General features: G+C 37.8%; 1 protein-coding gene across 4 annotated transcripts in view; it reads left to right on the top strand.

The window, feature by feature from the left end:
* Senp6 (SUMO specific peptidase 6) overlaps positions 1 to 24,569 on the top strand; it is an 88,363-nt gene that overhangs the window by 13,124 nt on the left and 50,670 nt on the right. Inside the window, exons 2-7 of one of the 4 annotated variants that reach the window (XM_075965126.1) lie at positions 3,710 to 3,803; positions 5,933 to 5,990; positions 12,259 to 12,404; positions 13,972 to 14,076; positions 19,276 to 19,296; positions 24,308 to 24,378. In XM_075965126.1, coding sequence (XP_075821241.1) covers positions 3,710 to 3,803; positions 5,933 to 5,990; positions 12,259 to 12,404; positions 13,972 to 14,076; positions 19,276 to 19,296; positions 24,308 to 24,378 — 495 coding nt within the window. Of the gene's footprint in view, positions 1 to 3,709; positions 3,804 to 5,932; positions 5,991 to 12,258; positions 12,405 to 13,971; positions 14,077 to 19,275; positions 19,297 to 24,307; positions 24,379 to 24,569 lie in introns of those variants that run through there. The other 3 variants (XM_075965127.1, XM_075965128.1, XM_075965129.1) reach the window with 3 other exon arrangements.

Here is a 24,569-nt window from a genome sequence, read left to right as displayed (position 1 = left end):
CGTTGCTGCATATCTGTAATCCCAGCACTGTGCAGGTGGAGATGGCAGCTTTTCTCTCCTACTGTATTAAAGGTTGTGATGCTGTGAATACAACATCACAGTTGATGGAACCTTCGACACTTGAATGTAGAAGTGTTGGTTGGATTTCTCCACTTTCCATTTTGTTTGTTTTTGTTTTGTTTTGTTCCCCCCACCACCACAGTCAGGGCTTCTCTGTATAGCGGGGACTGTTCTGGAACTTGCTCTGTAGACCAGACTGGCCTCAAACTCACAGACCTACCTGCCTCTGCCTCCTGAGTGCTGGGATTGAAGATGTGTGCCACCACCGCCTGGCTCTCTGCTTTTCTAAAGCCTCTTTTTTTGTTTTCATGTGTTTGTTTGTTGAAATGAGCTAAGTCTGGCCTATTCTGAAGAAATTCTCTCAGGGGATATACATAAAATTATATAAAATTTTTTTATAAGGGGAATATGTCCTTTATTTGAGAGGTTAATATCTAACCAGTTCTGTAGTTCTTATTTGTATATTTGTCTATGCGTACTGTGCCTGCATGTGGCTATATCCTCCTGTGTGTGCATGAGGAGATCTGAAAAGGGTATTGGGGGTCTCCCTATCACTATTTACCTACTCCTTTTGAGGGCAGGTCTCGGCCTGAACTTGGGGTTTGCATTTTCTCAGCTGTTTTTTAACAACAAGCCCCAACAATACTCCAGTGTTTGTCCACATTGTTACATGGATGCTGAGGTCAAAATCTGGTCTTCATGATTGTTCAGCCAGTACAATTTTACCCACGGGGCCTTCCTTCCCTCTAGCCTCTGGTTTTTTAAACATGGAGCATTTATTGTTTGAGTCTTGACTAACATTCTCAATAGTGACTGAGTGCTGCCATGTTTTCCTCTTAGTTTGGGTAGTTCATTCACAAAACAGTATGGAACAAGAGTTTGTGATGTCCAGTATATAATTTTGGGTCTCATTTGACTGGCACTCTAGGTTAGTTTGGCTTTTCACTTTGGTGCCCCAGTTACACTTTTCTTTGTACTTGCTAAGTGTCCCGGTTTAGTTTTTGTTGCTGTTATAAAATACCTTGATAAAAGTGGCTTAGGAGAAGAAAGGTTTAATTTAGCTCACAAAATTGGTTTACCATTGCTTGAATGAAGTCAGGAAAGCAGGAGATCGAAACACCTGGTCATATCTAGTTAAGGGCAGAGAGAAAACGAAAGAATCATGCATATGCTCAGTTCCTTTTTTTTTCTTCAGAGACAAGGTTTGGAGCCTGTCCTGGAACTAGCTCTTTAGACCAGGCTGGCCTTGAACTCAGAGATCCACCTGCCTCTGCCTCCCCGAGTGCTGGAATTAAAGGTGTGAGCCACCACCACTCAGATTTTTTTCTACAGGATCCCAAAACACAGGGATCTAGAGTGGATGAGTCCTCCCCAGCTCAGTTAGTACAATCAAGACAATTCTCCACAGATATGTCCATGGGCCAGTTAATCTAGGCATCCCCACAAGATTCTAGAGTCTATTAGCTTAGGAACTAAAACTAGCCTTCACAGTAAGGTAGTAAATTTGCCACAGGCCAACTTCTAAAGAAGGCTTCGTACTGTGAATGTCTAGTTGCAGTGCTTCCAAATTCTGATGCCCTTTGTTGACCAAAAAGGAAGCTGTTTTAATTATAGACTTCTATATCACATAGATTGTAAAAATTCTGGTCTCTTAGTAATTGAGGGTTTGTGTTTGAGAATGCTCTACCTAGTGTCTTTGTAGTGATGTTAAAGGTTTCACAGACTTCATCATTTGTCTTTGTTGACTTTTTGGGAGTGGGATGGGGTCTTTACTATGTATCTAAGGCTGTTTTCAAATTCTGTGTAGCCCAGGCTGGCCATGAACTTGTGATCCTGCTTCAACCTTCCAAGTACTGGGTTGACTGATACACACCACCATGACCAGCTCTAGATGAATTTCTCAGTGCTGGAGGCTAGACAGTGAAGTCAGGGTATCCAGATTCTTACCTCACACATGGCAACTTGTAACTATATCTTCCCATGGAGGAAGGGTAAACCAACTTCCATGGGTCTCTTTTTTAGGATTTATCCCATCGCTGTGGATTCTGCCCCATATCTCCCAAATTTCCTACTCTTAGCACTATTATCTTAGGGGTGTGATTTTTTTTTTTTAAATCTGAATTCGGAACAGTCCTCACAATAATCAATCCTTCAACAGGTCCTGTCTTTCTAAGGCTTGACTTAAGAAAATATAACTTTTCCTTTTTCTTTTCTGTCTCTTTCTTTTGCGTGCTGGCCAGAGAGTAAGCATGCTTTTTCTAGAACTTTATACTTTCTTATTCTTTCTCCAAAGCCCGTCTCCCACTATTTGACTGCTTTTTTGCCATGTGGCTGTCTTACCTGCTGACTTAATTCAACCAACATAGCCTTTTCCCTTCCTGTCTCCATTTTTCTTCGCTGGGAAGATGCCAAGATTTTCAGGTTGTCTGCCTTAAAAAAAAAAAAAAAACTAATGAATTTATCCTTAACTTTAAGAAAAAAAAATCTGAATTTTTGAGAGATGGATGTTTAGCCTTTTGGCATTGTAACCTACAGAGGTCATGATTGAGAATCATGAAATTAAGTAGAAAATAATCTCATAATATTTTTAGTAAGTTTGCAATTTCGTGTTGGGCTGCATTCATGGTTGCAGCCAATGGTTAGATACACTTTATATTTTCACTTTATTTATTTATGTTTTATGGTGCTGGAGATTGAAGCCAGTGTCTGTAGCATGGTGGACAAGTACTCCATCACTGAGCTTTTGCTTCCCCACCAGACCTTGTAGATGGATAGGATATATGTTGTCCTCGGTAATTCAAGGGGCAAGTCCAGATCAAAGGGTAGGTCATCACTAGTTACATTTTTCTTTTTCCTACCCTTTAGGTTAGTCTGACTTCTTGTAACATTAAGACCCTGAACTTAATCTTAAAGCTTAAACTCTAGAAAGTTAGACTTTTGTCTTGTGGCTCCAGGACAGATCTTAGCTTTTAAACGTCATTTATTTCACCCTTCCCACTTGTTGTGTGTTTTCTAATAATATCTCTGGTGATCTGGAGGTTTCTGGTTATCAGATTGACTACCTTGCCAACACAGAAGGCCATGCGTTGTTTCTCTTCTGTGAGAAGGCAGAGGTGATTGAGTCTATTGAAAATGTTAGTGGCCGGATGCAGTTCTCATGAATAAAGCAAGAGGACTAAATCAGGGGGACTGATTCCTGGGATCAGTGATCAAAGATCGAGAGTAAGACTGATTTTATATATTTTAAATAAACATGCGTGCCCTTCCCCATTTTATTGTTTTAGTAATTTGTTTCTGTAGTAGACATAGACATATCTCATTAGAAAACCAACTTTTAATATGTTTTTTTTTCCTCTTGGAGTTGTAAGTTGCTTACAAAAATAGTTTTAAAAAAGCATTAAGATTAAAAAAATTTGCCTTTAATCCCAGCGAGAGACAGGCGGATCTCTGTGAGTTCAAGGCCGACCTGGTCTACAAGAGCTAGTTCCAGGACAGGAACCAAAAAGCTACAGAGAAACCCTGTCTTGAAAAAAATCAATCAATAAATAAATAAATAAATTAGAACAATCAGAGTTTGGGAAAAGCTCAAATTCTTTTTATATACAGTAGTTACATTAATGAATACTTATTTCAGTTTGTTTTATTTCAGCTTTGGCTAGATCAGAATCTAAGAGAGATGGAGGTTTTAAAAATAATTGGAGCTTTGATCATGAAGAAGAAAGTGAAGGAGATGCAGATAAAGAGTAAGGATATTTCCCTCTGATACTTTATAAGAATGAAACTTTTCAGTAGAAAATCAATTAATACTTTGTGGAAAGTTTTAATATGGTATCTTTTTGCAGTAAGAAGAGATAAATCAGTATTTGTTGGTAAATAATTTTGCTTATATTTCTTTATATTTATATTCAAAATGTATGTGTATGTAATACATGTTTTCTAATGACTGAAGAATGACTAGACAACACTTTTCAAACTCAAGTAGTCTTGGCTCCTCTTTAAAAGACAGCCTTTCTGGAAACAATCCGAAAACCTCTAAATTGTATATGAAAGATTAAGTCTTCTGTTTTCAGCTTGTGAACCTGTGACCACCACATCCACCTTTAATCACATTTCCACCAGGGAAAACACAGCAGTTTGGATGCTATGTATAGGCATTGTCCAGATAGAAGTGAAAGCAGTGTTAATGTGCATGAAGTCAGTGCTGTGTGAAATTTTACAAAAGAGGTGTGGGTTTTGTTGTTGCTTTTGATAGTACCCTGTAGATCAAGTCAGGGCCTTACCTTGGAGAGTGCTCTTCCACAGTGTGCTTCCATTGCCTTTAATAAGAGTTACAGTAGTACTTTTGCATACTATGATAATCATGTTGCAAATTCAATACTATTTTTAAGTTATTGGTTTACTGACTTCCTTTTTCACTGGCAAAAAAATTCAGAGAGGTATAAATACACAAAATTTAGGCAGAGCTCTAAATATAATTGTATTTATTTATTTATTTATTTACTTTTTTGGTTTGTTTTCCAAACAGGGTTTCTCTGTATAACAGTCCTGGCTGTCCTGGAACTTATTCTATAGACCAGGCTGGCCTGGAACCTGTAGTATCCACCTGCTCTTGACTTCCAAGTGCTAAAAATTTAAGTTGTGTGCCACTGCATTTTTACAAATTTTATTTTCCTAATTTTTTGGGAGAGGGCCTCATTTTATAGCCCAGGCCAGGCTGTAAGTCCCTGTCTAGCTCAGAGTGGCCTTACCCTTGTAGCTGTCCTCCTTTGGCCTCTTAGTGCTGGAACTGCAGATGTGCTTCATCACACCAGCTCTTAAAGCATTATCATGTAACTTGGGGTTATTTCATGTCCATTATTTTAGGTAATTTTATTTGAAAGAGAACTTCGAACTGATATATTTATTTCAATAAAGTCCCTTTTTAAAATCATACTACCCTTTTTTCTGGTTATTTTTAATTTTTCCCAGTAAATAGATATTTAATATTTACATAGTTTTTAAAAATGAAAACTAAATATAAAATTACTGCAGAAATACTTTAGCTTTCAAACATTTTAATACAATTTTTAGAAGAGAATTTTTGTATTAACATAATTATATATGTTGATCTATAACAATGAAGCAAAACATGTTCTTATTAAAAATAGCTTGGAGTTTACTATATATAGCAGACTTATCAAAAAGATATATTTGATTTTTGTTCTGGAAGATTTCCCACAGTTATCTTTTATAAATGATCTATTAGGTGCCATTGTATGCATCTCGTGTATGGATTGCACTCTGTAATTTATTGTGTTCCTTAGGGATTTCATTTTTTTGGTGATGTTGAGGTTGCTGGTGAGCTGTTAATGTAGTAGCATGATGGCTATTAGTTCTAGCAAAAGGTTGCTGTCTCCAAGGGTGATGTGATGTCATTGTGCCAGCACCTTTAGGATTCCTCTTTTTAGCTCATTTTCCTCCCCTTAGTAGTACTTTGCTTTTATTACTTTTCTGTTCTCTAGATGTCAATTCAAGACAGAAAAGGAAATAGTGCACATAACTAAATATAAAATATATAGCCTGACAAAGAAGATCATATGTTCATTTAGGGAGGGGTCAGCGGATTATCTTTTTTGCTCACTGCCTAGATGTTCATAATTGTGTTGAAAAGCAGCCAGCTGTATAATGTTATGGTAATTTTATGCTGCCATGGTAAAGATGTAACAGGGAATGTATATATAGTTACAATATGGGAAGCCTAAAATGTTTGCCTGCCTGAGGCTTTGCAGAAAAGTTTGCTGACTCCAGTTGGATGAGCAGTGAAGTGAAACAGATGCATTAATGTGTGGACTGTAACTGTTGCTTAAGGTTTCTTCCTTTATTTTCTGTATAGTGGGGCAAATCTACTCAGTGTAGAAGATGAGGATTCTGAAACCTCAAAAGGAAAAAAGGCAAGTGTTGCTCAAAATATTTTTTTTCTTTTGTGTTATATACCCATAAAAGTTATTTAAAAGATTGGCTGAAAGTGGTAATCTGTACCTTGTAATCCTGGCACTTAGGAGTTAAAGAAATGAGGCTTGCCTCAAGTTCAAGGCCAGCTTGTCTATATAGTGAGTTCAGGCCAGCAGGGTTACAGAGTGAAGCTGTGTCATTTTTAAGGAGAAAGATTTATAAGTAAGTCACCGTACTCCTGTTCTCAACTCCAGACAAATAGTTTTAATTTTTTATTTATCTCTATAGAAATGTCTTAGTTGAGCTTTCCATGGGTATTAAAAAATAGCTAGCCAACCTAATAGAGGAGGAAAATTGACTCTGGCTCAAGTTTGTTTTTGTCCACTGTTGCTTGGGCCTGTAGCAACATGGTGGAAGCACACTGCTTATGAGGCTCCTCATCCCTTGGCTACTGGGAACCAGAAAAGGAGCTGGAGCAGACATCTCTGTAGCACCTCAGGCCTTACTCCCTTGTGTGGTTGGTAGTGTACTTACTGTACAAGTTTTTCTAGTCTTGCTTTCACTTGGAGTTCTGGAGGCCATCTGTAAAGGTCCATAGAAAATAGCTCTGGGACTGGAGAGATGGTTGTTCCACGAACATGAGGTTTGGAATTGAGATCTCTAGGACTTTGCTCATGCCAAGCAAACGTTCTACAAATTGAGCCTCATCTTCTCCATTTCTTAGTAGTATTTGGCTTGTATTATTTGGAAAACTGAGTTGGGCCAAAACTATCATGTTGATTTTTATTAATAGGATTTTTTTTTTTTTTTTTTTTTTGGTTTTTCGAGACAAGGTTTCTCTGTGTAGCTCTGGCTGTCCTGGAACTCACTCTGTAGACCATGCTGACCTCGAACTCACAGAGATCCACCTGCCTTCCTCAATGTTAGGATTAAAGATGTCCTCCCAGCTGAACAGTAATATTCTGACCTGTGAGATAATCATTCATAACTGGCTTAATTTATATTATATTTGTTAAGACTATATTTCCCACTCCTCAATAATTTGGTGTATTAGTGACTAAGACCATAATTATTAAAAATTACTAGGAGAAAAAAGTAGATATGCTAGATATCTAAAATGGTAAAATAGTGTTTGTGTTTTTTTTTTAAAAAGAAAAGTGTGTGTGTGTGTGTGTGTGTGTGTTGAGTGTGGGTGCTTATGTGCTTGTGCTCCATAGTTGAGGTCTCTTTAACTGATCTTTGCTTTATTTATTATTGAGGCAGAATTTCTTGCTTAGCCCAGAGTTTGCTGACTTGGCTCTATAGGTAGCCCCACTTTCCTGGTATCCTGTCTGCTTTCCAATGCTGGGATATCAAGTGGACACCATGTCTGCCTGGCTTTATGAGGGTTTGAGAATCCAGACTCAACTCCTCATCTTGTATAGCACGTGTCTTACAATTCTGTACTTATGGAATAAATATGTTTATGGGCCTGGGTGTGGTATAGTGTTTGCCTAGCATACGTGAAACCATATAAACCAGCTATGGTGGTGCATGTGTGATGGAGATAGCAGGATCAGAGGTTCAAGTTCATCTTCAGTTACATGGAAGTTATGCCGCGCGGTGGTGGCACACGCCTTTAATCCCAGCACTCGGGAGGCAGAGGCAGGTGGATCTCTGAGTTCGAGACCAGCCTGGTCTACAAGAGCTAGTTCCAGGACAGGCTCCAAAACCACAGAGAAACCCTGTCTCGGGGGGAAAAAAAAACCAGTTACATGGAAGTTAAGACCAGTCTGGGATGCATGTGACCCTGCTTCAAGAAAACATTAAAAAGCCAGGCATGCTGGTCTTTGCCTTTAAAACCATAACTGGGGAGGCAGAGGCAGGCAGATCTCTCTTAAACCAGCTAGGACTATACTAAATGCATATCACCAAAATAAGCAGCCAAAAAACCAAACCAAGATAATAAGTAAATTTTTTTTTTAAGAAAGAAAACAAAAGAATTGATAAATTGATTTTCCTGGAGCCAAATATTAAGTGTAACCAATAGTAAAGGATTCCTTTTTAAAGGGAAATGACAGTATAATAAATGATAGTTTCCATGAGATTCATAGTTTCTAACTAAAGTAGTTAATATTCTGACAAAAGGTAAATTGGGAAGAAAGGGTTTAAGTTACCGAGAGTTGAGAGGAAGTGTAGTCATCAAGATGAGGAAGGCATGGCAGCAGGAGTGGGAGGCCAGGAAGTGGGGCGGATTATAAAACCTCCAAACCTGCCCTTGGTGGCATATTTTCTTTGGCAAGCCTATTCCATTTAGAAGTCCCACAACTTTCCATGTTCAAACCACGACATAATGAAACTAAAATTACTGGTTATTTTGTTGCTGAGTGAAATGATCTATCCTTTAGAAATTGTAGGCATCAGAAATAAGAAATTTAAGAATTTTTCTTATAATATATATACACTCTTGCTTTGATGTGACATTGGGTTGTTGGTAGATATTCCCTTAATGCGTTTTCAAAAAAGATACTCATTCATTTGAGACAGTATTGCTATGTAGCCTATGCTGACCTTAAACGCTCCATCCTCCTGCCTCATCCTTTCTAGTTCTAGTTTTACACTTGTACCACCATATCTGCCTTCAAAAAGGACTTTTTGAAAGCATACAGTTCCTTAATCAGAAACATGGTTGAGGGGCTGGAGAGACAGCTCATTAGTGAAGTGCTTGAGGACTTCAAATTCAAACTCTCCATCCTGCCTCTAGCCCCCAAGTGTTCAAGGACAAGAATGTATTTCTAAGCATGTGCCACTATTCTTTTATAGGTTTTTAATGTAAGTCTTTTGCTTATAGCATTTTTTGTTTGTTTGTTTGTTTGTTTTCAAAACAGGGTTTTTTTCTGTAGTTTTAGAGCCTGTCCTGGAACTAGCTCTTGTAGACCAGACTTGTCTCAAACTCAGAGATCCGTCTGCCTCTGCCTCCTAAGTGCTGGGATTAAAGGTATGCACCACCATCGCCTGGCAAACTGAAGTTCTTGACTTCCCAAAGGTTGAATATATTTCATTTATTCTATATATTAAGAATAGCTTGCTTTGGGACTGGTGAAAATGACCCAATGCCTAAAGTCTCTTGCAACCGAGACTTATGACCTGAGTTTGATATATGGTAAAAGGTTATGCCAGGAATCGAGCCCTTATCTTTGAACATAGCAGGCAAGCATCTACCTCAAGAAAAATAGAAGTTATCTCTGTTCCTTTTGCCAGTTTATTTGTGCCTAAGAGAATTTCTTCTGTAGAGCCAATAAATGTGCAATTTATTTTGGGCTAATGATTAAGACCATTACTTTATCCTGGTCTAGATTTCATAGACATTGGTGTTTTGTTTTATTTTATTTTTTAAAGAAATTAAGCGGAATGTGGCGGCACATGCCTATTATCCCAGCAGGATTCTGAGGAGGTTTGTTTTGAGTGTTAATCCTGTAAGGGCTATATACCAAGACTATGTATGTCTGTGTTGGTATGAAATCCCAGTGCTGGGAGGAGTTGAGGAAAGGGAGTAAATATGATCAAAATAGATTGTATGATATTCTCAATTTATATGTATTTTTTTAAGGAGGGAGAAGGAAGAAGATATTAAAATAGATAGGAAGGCCAAAGTGAGATGGCACTCTGGGTAAAATTTGCTTGCTACACATGGAGGAAAAAGAGAACTGCATACGGGAAATAAATAAATAAATAATGTAAAAAAATAGTAAAATAGATATGTGGTTTTCTTTTATATTGGGGCTTGAGAGATGGCACAGGTTCAGACCCCTTACTGTTCTTAAAAAGGGACCTGGGTTCAGTTTCCAGCAGCACCCGCACCCACATGGTAGATCACAGCTCCAGTTCCAGGGGATCCAACACCCTCTTCTAGTCTAAGACCCCATAGCCCTACACAGTACACATACATACATTTGGACAAAACACTCATACCCACTAAAAAAAAAAAAGGAAACAAAAACTGAGGACCATAGAGTTGGAAAGCAGTTTTTGCCTTATTCAGTGACTCGTACCAAAGATAGGTTGATTAAATATTGGGCATCTCCCCAGGCTCTTTCAGTATGTTTATGTTAACATTTATAACTTGGTTTGTATTTATGTAGAAACTTTGATGCTGAGGAAGGCACATATTTTGCAGTACTGTCCTACTGATGGCAGCAGGTCTGTTAAGCAGTGGAAAAGTTAGTTCTTGTAACTTTTTGGGGGAGGAGTTGGTTTTGCTTTCTAGAGAGGAAAGTAGCCCAAGATTTTTCTAATTTTTCTAAGTGTTTTTGAGAGTTTTATATGTAAAGAAAAATAATATATTCCCTATTCCTACAAATTCACATTATCTTTGGGGAAAGAATTGAACCGTTCTCACTCAGGTCTGTCTTCTTCCCACTGTACCCCGTCCCCCTCTGTCTCCAATAGCTGTGCATATTTTTATCTTGTTCGCCTCTCCCTTCCCCTGCACAGCCTGGCCCACCCTTCCTTTTTCTCCGTTCTTCTTCCTTTTCCTCTTTTTCCAAAGCATGATATCCTTAGATCCAAATTCTGATGTCAAGATACCTTTAGCAGCCTATTAATGAAATATTTTTTTGTACTTAGCTCCTTCACAGTTAAAAATTTCAAAGAAAACACAATAAAATACATAATCCAGACCCTCTGTGAATTTTCCATTTTTACGTGGCTTACTTTTCTTTATTTACTCTCTCTTTAAATACTTTACCCTTTTTTAAAAGCATTAACTTTATTGTCTTTATTTTTTTTCTCTCTCCCAAGTCTACGTATAGCCATCCAACACTGTGACCCATTTAGAGGTCCTCTATGTCTGAATCTGTCCTATTGTGAATCTGTAATTCTTTATTATCCAGAAGCATTTCTTAAAATGTTAAGCACTTCTTAAAAACTTAAGTTGCGCCATGTAGAGGTAAATACAGTACATCCTGTTTCCTGCACAGTCTAAATCTTAACTGTGCTGTTATTATGATAATTACAATAGTTCCTGCCTAAGATCAGCACAGTTCAGCATGGCAGAGCCGAGCTGCTTCTGCATCAGAGCCATTCGGTGCCCCTGAGCCGCGCACAGTTCCAGGCACACAGCAGTCCACATTGCCATCAAGCAAGCCGTAGCACTTTACTCCAAATGCTCCGTTCTAAAGCTCTGACTCCTGCAGGAGCCAGACAGAGATTGTGATGGTGGCACAGCCCAGGAAGTGGCGTTTTAAAACCACAGTTTTTTTCCTGTTGCGGCTGCTGAGTCAAGGAAATTTATCTACAGCACGCCCTAGGAAACAGCAAAAAGCTGTGTTAAACTCTGTTTTTTTCTGCATTTAAAATTAAGCTCACTCAGGTTTTTAAGTGGATTTAATTGGCCACGTTGGGCGCCGATTTGTAGTGTTGGAGGCAAGCAGGCCTACTTTTCGTCCCGCCCAGCTCCCGCACGGCTAGCTTAGCCCCAGAATAATTACACGGAAACTGTATTCATTTAAACATTGCCTGCCCCATTAGTTCTAGCCTCTTATTGGCTAACTCTCACATCTTGATTAACCCATTTCTAATAATCTGTGTACCATCATGGAGTGGTGGCTTACTGGGAAGATTCTAACCACCGTCCGTCTTGGTTAGGAGAAGCATGGTGACTGCCTCACTTCCCTTCTTCCCAGCATTCTGTTCTGTCTACTCCATCCACCTATGTTCTGACATATCAGGCCAAGCAGTTTTCTTTTTTAATTAACCAATGAAAGCAACAGATAGATAGAAAACACTCCTACATCATCCCTTTCTTTGAGACAGTATCGCTTTAATAGCCTCAGCTGGCCTGGAACTCGCTGTATAGACCAGGCTAGCCTCAAATTTATGGCAATCCTCTTGGCTTTGCCTCCCAGTCTCCAGAGTGCTGAAATTAGAGCCCATTATGTCCTATTCACATTTAAATTTCTAAATTACATTTGTGTGAGTATGTATGTGCACATGGCTCTGGTGGAAGTTGGAGAACTTGACATAGTCAGTTCTCCACTTTGACCATGTGAGTCCTGGGGGTCAAACTCCCAGTTGCCAGGCTTGGTGGCGAGTGCCTTTGCGTACCTAACCATCTCTCTGGTTTATTAAATGTGTAGCTCAGGCTGACCTTAAAATTGTGATCCTCCTGCCTCCACCTTGTGTGCCATCATAATTGGCTTTTTTTTAAAATGAGTTTTTAGGTATTGTTTATAAATTACCATGTGATGTTGTTTATTGACTCTTTAACATCTACTGATCTTTTTGCAGTTACATCGGAGGTCTGAGATTGTTGCTACTAGTTCTGGTGATTTCATCTTGAAGACCTATGTAAGACGGAACAAGACTGACAGTTTTAAAACTTTGAAAGGCAACCCAATTGGACTTAACATGTTAAGCAACAATAAAAAACTGAGGTACATTTAAAAGTTGAATCAGTTCTTTAAAAATAGAAAGATTGATGTGTAGGTATTATAGAGAAGGTAAAGAAAAGTTTCTACTTTGTGACTAGAGGCCTTCCCTACCCCATTTCTTTTGAATTTGTCAGTAAAGCCAGGACATTCCTTAGATTCTTTGAATCTTAAAAAAGATTTTTTAGACATTCATGCCTTCATTTTTTTATTGTGTGTGTGTACATGTGTACACATGTACATACATGTGCCTTGATGTGCGTGTGGAGTTGAGTTGTTCCCTCCCTCATGTGGGTTCTGTGATTGAACTCAGCTTTGTTGGTTTGGTGGCACTTGCCTTTACCTACTGAGTTACTTTGCTAGATCCAGTTCTTTAAGGTTGTATTTTACACATTTATTTGTGTGTATGTGATGCATGCATGCGTACACATGTGCGCTCTATGTGTGGAAGCTAGACAGAATACTTTTTTTGAGACCTGGTCACTGGTCTCAGTGACCCTTGGCCAGCCTGGAACTTACTATGTAGATCAGACTATTCTCAAATTCAGAGATCCAAATGTACTGCCTCTGCCCCTAATTGCTGCTGGTTAAAGGTATGGACTAGTATACTTGACCTATACTTTTTTTGTTGTTGGTTTTTTGTTTTGTTGTTTTGAGACATGGTCTCTCACTGAACCTTTAGCTTGCTGTTTCAGGTGCAGGTGGACTGTTCTACCAGAGAGTCCTGAGGTCTGCATGGCCTCCCCTTGGCAGTGTTGTGTTGGGGCCCATACGAGGCTTGCACAGGGATGGATCTGAACCCAAGTTCTCATGCTCACACAACAAACACTTCACTCCTTGAGCCATCATCTCTCCAGTGCCCTTGGAGGCTTGATTTCAGGCTTAATTGTAATGATTTCTGAATAAAGCCTATTTTAAGAAACATTTTAGTATTGTGACATCTCATGCATTTTCTTTTATGTTGGTATAGAGAAAAATCAGCAACAGCATTAGAAGTTTAAGGCAGTTTAGTAGATGCAGGAACTCACACTCACATACCTCCTAGTTCAGGTCATTTCAGCTCACACTCACTAACATACGTCCTAGTTCAGGTCATCTCAACATCTTGTTTTTCTCTTAAAAGAGTTTATTCCACTTCTTCAGATAAAACACTCCTTTCCTATTGGCTATGGTAGTAAACTGTCGTTATCCTAAGACTGTGCTATTAGTATCAGTAACATCCCGTAAATGGAGTTGAAAAATCACTCTTTTTAGAAAAGCTACTCTCGCCATGTAGCTAGCCCAATAAAATCTGTAAACACCAGGTAACTTTCAAGTTAGGAGAATTAAAGTTTTAGGCTTTGGACTTCTGCTCGAGTATCTTAGTTATTCTTTTCCCTTGGTTTTGGAAATATTTGAAAAGATATTAGGAAGTATCCTAGTAGCCTATTTTAGAAGTTTAATTAGATTTATCTTAGTAATATTATTTTAGTGCACACAGCTTTTGTGTGTATGCTCAGATTTTAAAGGGTTATTTTGTCAGTGTGCATGTGACTTTGTCTGTACAAACTTTTGTTTGCTTTTGAATGTGCAGTGAAAATACAGCAGCTGCAGCGTTATGCTCTGGAACCGTAGTTCATGGCAGACGCTTCCATCATGCTCATGCACAGATACCAGGCGTCAAAACAGCCGCTCAGAGGTAAGGACCTCATTACCTTGGACTATAGCATTCCCTCTTTTTAAGCATTTTTTTAATTTTAAAAATGTTTTTCACCCCTTTCATGTGTAGAACTTGGCAGTTTTCACTGTCTGAAGAGTTATATCTCCGACATAATTCATGACTTGTTATACTTTAGTTTATGTTTGAAAGTCACATTTTTGTGGAGAATTTAAAATAAGAACCATTTGCTGTATTACTTTCTAGGTCTAAGAAGATACTTAATGAAACTGATAAATAATAATGATCTAGCTTGACCTATCCTACTGGTAGTTGACCTAAAGAGCAAAACTAATTTTTATTAGTTTTCTTATTTTTAAGATTTCAGAGTTTCAAGCAAACCCCATTAGTTTAAAGTGTTTGGTCATATTATAATAAATTTAGGAGTTTTCACTAATGTTGAAAGTAGTGTTTCATCCTTAAAGCAATGAAAATAATGGTTGGGAAAAGATTGGTCTTTTAAACAATTTTTAGCTTTTTCAGAATCAATTTTAGAATGTTAATATTTCCTTTCAATTGATTCAAGATTCTTAGGCCCTTAGGCCCTTATAACTGTTAACATTTATTTTGTATACAACGTACACAGCGTTATTTATTTATTCGTTTGTTAATTTATGTGTTTATTTGGTTTTTCGGAACAGAGTTTTCTTTGTAGCCTTGGAGTCTCTCCTGGAACTTGCTCTATAGACCAGGCTGCTTGAACTCTGCCTTCTGAGTGCTGAAACTAAAGGCGTGTGCTTCCACTGCCTGATATATTCTTTATTTTTAAGCTTGTTAGTAATTTTTTTTTAAAAAGGATGTTTCAAACCTTAGAAACTTGCTACATCTGATGCTTATGTAGATTTACTACAATAAATCTTTGACAAAAATCTTTAAATTTTTCTCATAATTTAAGATGACTAAATGAAAGCTTGCTTTTCTTAAATATGTTATTGGAGTTTTCACATCAAATTCTTAAGAAATTCAGTTCAATAGACAGAAGTTACTGCTTACACCAAAAATTTACTTTGTTATAATGCAGGGTACACTAACAAATGAGGCTCTCGGGCCAACATGGGGCACTAACATAAGGATAAAGGATAAAAAGTAAGATGTGTGGTTACACAAAAAGATTAAAGTCAGAAAATTGTGTTGTTTTATACTAGGTCTTTGCCGTATTGTGTCTTTTAATGTGTATTGCTGCCCATCTCTGAAAATGATAAGATTTAGTTAGTAAGAGCTAGTGTTTATTGGGAAAAAAAATACCGTTTTCTAAAAATGCTGCCAGAATTAATTCCTATCCCTAGACAATCCTGAGGCAGAATATCTGTCCAGAATGCTTATGTGCAGTAAGGGAAACACATCCAAGATTCTGGTGGCAGCACAGAGTCCGCTCATGTTTGTCTCAAATCTGTGTAAGAGAAAATATGACTTGTCTTTTAAAGAATTTTGCACTTCAAAAACAAAGGGGTTTGTATGTTACAAAACAGGTATGGAAGAAAACCGTGTATTGGATGATTAATATGCTAAATCCTGTCCTCTCAGATTGAACCTAAGAATAATGGTTAAGGACAGGAAGGCGAATAAATGAGTCCAGATGTGTTGGCACACGCCTGTAATCCCAGCACTTAGTCAAGCTGAGGCAGCAAGAATGCCTTGGATTTGAAGACATCTCCAACTAGAGAGTTTAGTGAGGGCTACTGCAGGGGGAGGCCCTGGGCCCTAACCACTACCGCACTGCTCCAACGCTAGGGACAGGGACTTAGGTGTAAGTTCAGTATTTCGGATATGCAAACTGCCTGTGAGAACAGCATGGCATAGAGTGGTCCTGCAGGAGGATATCATACAGCAAAACAGCCTTTGAGAGCACTTCAGAGGCCTAAACTGAAAAGAACTTTTTTTTTTTAATGATTTTTCCTAAATCTTAATTTGAAATTAAGAACTGTTACCAGTTTGGTAGTTTACAGAACATTTTTTGGAGAGAGTGATAGGGCTTGTTTTTTATGTCAGACACTGTATTCTAGTAGTTTGTATGTAGTTTTTAAGGAAGATTGATAGTTTAGGGGGGAAGATAGTTGTCAAATATTATATCAGATTTGTATCATTTGGTGGAGACAATTTACTTTCTAATCTGTTTTCTTACTACTGTTCCAAAAGTTGTTTTATATATAAAAGATAGGCACATGCACTGACAATGCTAAAGGAAATTATGGAGAAAAATGAGCTGCAAGTATTTAAAAATCTGCCTACATTACTGCTCCACTCCACTCTTAAGCTGTAGTAATAGGGGCGGCAGGGCTGTGTCCCCAAACACCCCAGCCGCCTGCCCTGCCCGGCTAGCTTATGCCCCGAAATAATTACACACAAACTGTATTCATTTAAACACTGCTCTGGCCCATTTCTAATCATCTGTGTAGCGCCCCTAGGTGCGCTTACCGGGAAGATTCTAGCCTAAGTCCATCCTGGGTCGGAGCTTCATAGCGTGCGTCTTCCCTGGAGCAGGTAGCATGGCGTCTCTCTCTGAGGTGTCTGCTCTGGAGAGGAGAGCTGTGGAGTCTGACCTCACTTCCCCTTCCTCCCGGCATTCTGTTCTGTTTACTCCTCCCACCTAAGGGTGGGCCTATCCAATGGGCCTAGCAGTTTCTTTATTGCTTAGCCAATGAAATCAACAGATTGATATATGACACTCCCACATCATTAAGCAGCTTTAAAAACTAACACTTTTTATAGTTGTATGTTTTTTTTAAATTTCACTTTTAAATCATTATTTTCTTAGCTTTCTTTTAAACTTTGGTTAGAAACTTTTAAAGGGGAAAGTAAATAAATGTTTTTAAAAACATGTGTGATCCAGTGGGATGTAGCACATGTCTTAAAGTCACCACTTAGGAGCCTAAAGTACAGGGTCATTGGTTTGAGGCTAGCCTTCATTGAGACCTATTCTCAGATACTATATATATAGTGTTTCATATATATATATGAACCATACTCAGAAACTGGGTCCCAGAATAAGCAAGATTGAATTATTAATGGATGGCTCTACCTTGGATGTTTCGAAATCCTAAATCAAGACATGAATATCAGAATTAAATCAGTGTCTATTTTTATCTTTTTATTGTCATGGTTTTGTTTGAAGATTTTTTTTTTTGTTTTTAATCATGCGTGCGTGTGTAGCTATGTGCACATGAGTCTAAAAGTACTCAGAGACCAGAAGAATGTGTTGGATCCTCTGCAGCTGGAGTTGTAGGCAGTTGTGTGTCCTTGATACAGGAGCCAGAAATTAAATTTGCGTCCTGTGTATGAGCCGTATCTGCTCTTAACCACTGAGCCATCTTTCTAACCCCTCCTTTTCTTTTTAAGACCACTAGCACAGCTTTTATTAAAGCTTTTTTTGCCGTTTTGTATGAAATGGTTCAAAAAAAGAGTATAAGTTGACACTTTCAAAGTCCTGCTTTATTAATAACTTCCACATGTTTAATCTATTTTTATATATGCATGTACATCCTTCTGGTGTGAGCTTTGATAGTGTATACATTGAAGCTTCTTGTGGAATGTTGTCATTTGTAAAGTAGACATCATGAGTATGTGTAGACATGTGTGTGTGTATGTGTGTGTGTGTGTGTCGCTGAGGATGGAATCCAGGGCTTCCACTTCCACCAAGACATCCTGTCTTTTTGTTTGTTTGTTTGTTTGTTTTTCTAGACAGGGTTTCTCTGTGGCTTTGGAGCCTGTCCTGGAACTAGCTCTTGTAGACCAGGCTGGTCTCGAACTCCCAGAGATCCGCCTGCCTCTGCCTCCCGAGTGCTGGGATTAAAGGCGTGCGCCACCACCGCCCGGCTGACATCCTGTCTTTAAAATGTATTTTTCTCAAGGATAAGGTGGTAATAATTTCTCTTCCTGCCTCTCAGTTTAGTGGAAAGAACCAAACCTATTTGCTCTATATTCTATACTTTTTGTTTTTGTTTTTTGTTTGTTTGTTTGCTTGCTTTTTTACAGGTGAGTTTTTTAAAATTCTTTTTAGAGTTCTTGTTTGCCTCTTGGGATTAGCAGTACGACGTTAGAAGTATCTCACTTTTAGGTATTTTAATGTTTCCTGGGGCTGTAGCTTCCTAAGGGAGATAGAAAGCCAGCCTGTGTTTGAGCCTGGGTATTTATATTTCTTTGACTTCAACAGAAATGCCATGTTATCATTTTTCTGTCATCTGACAGATAAGTTTTCTATGAGTCTTGGATAGCAGAGGTACACTTTCAGATCTATTAGTGTAGATATATTGTTTCTTCACTGTTGAAAACTGTTTTAATGTGTCATTTATTTATTTACTTACTTGGTTTTTGTCAAGACAGGGTTTCCCTGTAGCTTTGGAGCCTGTCCTGGAACTTGCTCTGAAGACCAGGCTGGCTTTTAACTCACAGAGATCCACCTGTCGCTACCTCCCAAGTGCTGGGATTAAAGGCATGCACCACCACCAGCCAGCCTTTTAATGTGTCTTTTGCTCATTGGTTACTTTTTACTTAATTTGTTAGATTGTACTGTTGTTGTGTACTTTAGTGGAAGCAATGTACTACTGTAGTTTTAAAATTTTGTTACTTGTTTTACTTACAATTTTGAACATTAATCTTTTATATGATGGAGAGCAATAATTTCAGAATGTGAATTTTATTCTAAATTGAAGACTATAGTTTTACTTTTCTGGAGGTGCCATGAATTGTGGAAAAATGTAGAAATAACTTTTACACATTGGACTTATGATAAGAGGCCATGGTTATAAACCTAGGCTTTGTCTTGTGTCCTAAATAACATACAGAATTTATTCTAAGACTGCTGTGTAGTTAGAAACTTTGTTTTTAATATAATAAAACTGAAATTATTAGAGTTTTTTGTAATTTCCAGGAAATATCATTTCTTGAAAATGATATTTATGACTATCATAAAATAATATGTCATCAAATACTTTAGGTAAACCTCTTCTGAGAATTTTTAGTTTTATGCATCCATATCTTCCTATTAAATATTTGACAACTTATTTTATGTTGACCAAAATTGAAAAAAATTAATAGTTAACATATAGTGTATGCAAAATATCATTAAAACCAATTGCTCCTATTAATAGTTTGCCTTGTTGACTGCAATATGACAACTGCAATGATGTACATACCAACAGTGAAGTCTCCCGCTTACATGTTTTTTCTTTTTCATGTTTTAAGCAATCAGGACCGCAAAGAAAGGTAAGCTTAATGTTGATGAAATTAGAACATGGGTGTAGCAATAAATTATCAGCTTATATGCTTTGAACAATACCCTAAAGTGGAGTTCATCACAAAGCTTACTATTTTAATTGAAGGAAACCTATTCATAGAACATTGTGATATTTGGTGTGTGGGTAATGTTTCAGTCTAATTTTCAGTGCATGTATATTGCATGGATGGTTATTATTTATTTATGCTGATGTCTGACTAATTTTCTTTGAAAATAAAATTTTCAGTGCCTTAACTGTAAAGTTATTTGCAGTTAAATCACCCAATTCTTTGTAGCAGGATGACTTGAGTAGCCTGAGTTATGAAGAGCACAGGATGAGCGAAACAGCAAGACCTGTCCATAGCCTGGCACTCACTATGTAGATCAGGCTAGCCTTCCTCATAGAATTTTACATGCTTTGTAAAAATGGACTGGGAGACAACTTTTTCTTACAGAAATATTCTAATGAAATATGTAGATATTGCTGCTTTTTGAGTGTGAACTGAATTTGTTGCCAAGTAGAGTGAGGGGGGGAAATGGTAGTTTTAGAATAGAGAAAACTGGTAAAGGTTACCTTAAACAAGAGGCTAAGGTTGGCCAGGTGTGGTGGCTCACAACTGCAGTCTCAGTATTTGAGAAGCTGAGGTAGTAGAATCCAAGTTGTACAAGCTCAGTCTGTGCCACGAGAGACTTTTACAAAGGGAAAGGCAGTCGGTGCTATACAGAGAAACCAACTGGGCGTCGTAGTGCACTCCTTGCTCCCGCAGTCAGGAGTGGTTAGTGGTACTACCCCAGATATCTGGGATACATATGGAAACATTTTTATATGAAGCTTAAGGTTTTTTGTTTTTTTTTTAAGAAAGGATTTCTTTGTGGGCCCCTGGCTGTCTTGTGCACCCCTGCCTCCTGAGTGCTGAGATTAAAGGTGTGTGCCACCACCACAGAGTTAAGGGATATTTTTATGTTTGCATTTTATTTTAATATAATTAAGAATAGCTGACTTTTCTTATTTGTGTAGGAAAACATTCAAGAAAACAGTAACTATGAAGTCTGAAATACAAGCAAATGCATGTAATATTACAATACATTTTAGCATTGTGGGTATTATATGATATATATGTATTCATCCTTATTAGGAATTTATGGTAGTACAAAGAATCAGATTGCAAAAAGCATAGTTCACTAAAACAGTATATATCATTTATTTTTCAGTATGTTTATTTGTAACTGCTAAATAATTGGGTTTTTGTTAAAAATATTCAACATTTCAAAATACTTAATGTTTTTGTTGCCTGTAATTTAAAAAGTAGGTGACAGAATTACAGTGGAAGTATTACTATATTCACGTCAGTCTTTATTATAGCTGTGTAACTGTATGAAACATGAATATTTTAAGTTTAATGTAGTATAGTTAGGAGCCCAAAATGTTTTTTGAGATGGAGTCTCTTGCAGTCCATGCTGGCCTTTAACTCTCTATGAAACCGAGGCCGACCTTGAACTCCTGATCATTCTGCCTTTCCAGCTGCTGGGATTACAGGCATGTGCACCATCTAGGCTAGAAGCTGAAAACATGCCCTTCAAAAAAATTAATTTTGAGCATTTAAAATTTATTCTTTAACAATTTCATAAAATGTAGTATGAACTGATCCACCCAATATCTTGCCATCCATCTCTCTTTCTCCCTCTGAAGCCCTTCCTCTCCTTAACAAGTATCTACTTCTTCCTTTTGTCCATTCCCCCATCCCTATGTCCCCCATGTCCCGTGCCCCCCCCCTGCGAGCATTTAGTTAGAGTTCCTTGCATGAGTACAGGTGAGGGGTTTTCGTTTTTTTTTTTTAACTTAAGCACGGAAAACTTACCACTGGCTATACCACTATGAAATAATTACTGGTTCTTCTGTCAACCATTAACTGCCTGTGGCTCCTTAAGGAGAGATGGGACACCATGAGCTTCTTCCCCATTCATGATGGCATTTAGGCTCATACAGGTCTTGTGTAGGTAAATTCCACTGCTCGGAGTTTATGAGTGCAGCTACCATCTTACATCTAGAAAATACATTTCATACCGCTAGTCCCCATTCCTCAACTCTTTCATTCTTCTGACACTTCCCACTGAGCCTTTGTGTTAGGGGGTGGGGGTGGGGGAGAAGGAGTGTGTACAGATGTCATGTTCAGCTCTAAACACTCAACAGGAACTTCTTAACACTGATCACTTCTGAGTCTCTGCATCAAACTGGCATTTATTTCAGACAGAAACTTCTCTGAACAGGGCAGAAGTTAGCTCTGTCCTTTGGGTATAAACATAAATATTTAGTTAGAAAGCAATTTGATACTATGTTTATTTGGCAAACCAGCAGCAGTAGGTCACTACTATGACCTATGACCTCCCCAATCAAGGTCTTTTGACTAGGTCTTTAGTATCAGGCATGAATTCCCTCCTGTGCAGAGGACCTCAGATCTAACCAGCAAAGAGTTGACTACCCCAGTAAGCTTCATTCGCTATTAGACCAGTGGGCCTGTCCTGCCTGACTGATTGGCATTGTAACTAAAAGGTTCATAATAAGGTATGGTCATTTATACGTCATTCAAGGAAGAGATTACTTTCCTGTACTATGAAAACTAGCTAGCAGGGCTTCTAGGCCTTCTTTCTTTGGTTCAGTGTCTTCAAATATCCCAGATTGGTTTAGAACTCTGTATGGTGAAATGACCTTGAACTTTTTTTGGGGGGTGGTTTATTATGTGTCTATGTATCTTCCTGTGGATTTGGGCACATGAGTGCAGGTGTCTTTGGAGGTCAGAAGCATTGTCTCAACTCTTCCAGGAGCTGGAGTTATAGGTGACTGTGTGTGGGGAGGGTTTGGGAGTTGGGGGTAGGTGTGTGTGTGCCCGCTGGGAACAGAATTTAGGTCCTCTGCAAGGGAAGTTAAGATTGCTTTTAACTGCTTTGCCATCTCCAGCCCTAACCTTGAACTTCTGACCCTCCTCTACCTCCTGAGTGATAAAATTACATACATACATACATACATACATACATACATACATACATACATGCATGCATACATACATACATACATGCACATACATACACACATGCACATACATACATACATGCACGCATGCATGCATACATACATACATACAAACAATATACAGCCTCATGCAGGCTAAGCAAACACATTCCACCACTGAGTTAAATCTCCAGTTTTCCCTTTTCAATGGTACCATTGCTACCACTGTGTGAAAGGAAAGTCCTTTTCCCTACCCTCACAATTTATATCATCACAAAATTAAAAATCTCGGCAGAGTAGAAATTGTTCACACGTTTGTGCTGTTGCTCTAGTTATTGTTGCTGGGATTCAATTCTAAAATTGTCATTTAATAATTGTGTGGCTACAGACCAGTTAATCTGAACTCAACAGAAATCTGCCTGCCTCTACCTCCCAAAGTGTTGGGATTAAAGGAGTACATCACCACCGCCCTAGCCTCTGTCTCCTCTTTTAAGAGTCTTTTCTTTGTCATTTTTATTTAACTGCTTTGACTTTTATGTGTAAATATTAAATCCTTGAAAGAATATTCACTTGTGTTCTATTTAATCAAATGAATTGCACTTCTCTCTACTACATAGAAACTATACTAAACAATAGTGTGAGAATTTGTGAGAATAGCTTCTTTGATTTCCTGCTTATATAAAACGAGTATTTTTAGACACTTTTACATAATGTTAAAAAGCATCTCTTAGACCTCCTGAGTTAGTGCTTTTTTCCTTATGTAGTGATTTCTCTCAATACTAGCTACGGAAAAATTTTATTCTTTCTCAGACTTAGTATACTTATATATACTACTTAGGACACTTAGTTACTGAAGTTATATTTAGATTGTATGTCATAGGAAGTATGGTAGTTTATGATTGTACTCCCAGCACTAAGGCAGGAAGATTGCAAATTCTAAGGCAGCCTGTGATACATAATGAAACCCCTTCTGAAATAATGATAATTGTATATTAAGTTTGACAGAGTAGTTTAATATTTTAAGAAAATGTCTTAAATATGCCATAATATCCTATGCAAGATAAGAAAGACCAAGACATTGCTTGTTCTATAATTGATTTATGTGAAACATTTTTTGTTCTGATTTAACATTGCCAAGATCAAACTTAACATTCATTTTTTGGGGGGGGTTCATTATTCATTTTACTCATTCATTACCTTTTAAGTAATGAAAAACATGCAAAAATAAATTGAGTTGTATTCCATTTGCATAATTTTTTCAAGCTGATATGTGACAACATTTTTTCAATTTTTTTAATATTTATTTATTATATATACAATATTCTGTCTGTGTGTATGTCTGCAGGCCAGAAGAGGGTACCAGACCTCATTACAGATGGTTGTGAGCCACCATGTGGTTGCTGGGAATTGAACTCAGGACCTTTGGAAGAGCAGGCAATGCTCTTAACTACTGAGCCATCTCTCTAGCCCCTGTGACAACATTTTTAATGTGAATTTTTTAAACTGGTTAAATTTCAAGAGAGAAAGGTCTAGATTTTGTATTTGAGGCCTAAATATATAGTGTCCAAACTCATTGCTTTTGAAGCCAGCAAAGGTAGTGCCTGAAATACCAGCTACTTGAGGCTAAGACAGAGGGTCCTTTGCATCTGCATGTTTAAGACTATTAATGAGGCATTTCTTTCCAAAAAATAGAAAAATTCAATTAAACAAATGATTGCCTTGAAAAACCCAGTAATTTGAATTTGTTTATTGAATGTGTGTCCCAGCAGTCAGTCCACTTGTGATTCTGGTGGATGAACAGTTTAAATGAGATAGCACCACTGCTGTCTAGCTGTAGTTTTATTTTCCCAGTGCAGTTTATTTTATAGCTCCATTTTTTAACATGACAAGTTATGGTTTCTCTGAATAAATGTAATGTAAGTAGTCCTTTGACCTTGTCGTTTTGAAAACTCCATTTCCTATTTGAATGAAATCATACAAATTTCCTTTTGTAGGAAAGAATATCCACCTCATGTCCAAAAAGCTGAAAACAACCCTGTATTGTTAAGTCATGTCCAAGGTGTAGGTAAGTGTACAATTTCGTTTGCTACTCTGAATGAGGAATGCAAATTGAGAGACTATAGATGGTAACTTTAGAATAGTCTCCAACATAATAGAAATAATATTGAAAACCATACTTTATGGCAGACTTGAGATTTATTTATTTTAAACTGTCTTATATTGTCAGGATTGTTGCACAATCAGGTGAGTACAGTT

Source organism: Microtus pennsylvanicus, chromosome 3 (genome assembly GCF_037038515.1).
Source record: "Microtus pennsylvanicus isolate mMicPen1 chromosome 3, mMicPen1.hap1, whole genome shotgun sequence".
Classification (NCBI taxonomy): domain Eukaryota; kingdom Metazoa; phylum Chordata; class Mammalia; order Rodentia; family Cricetidae; genus Microtus; species Microtus pennsylvanicus.
This window is presented reverse-complemented; position numbering and strand designations above follow the sequence as displayed.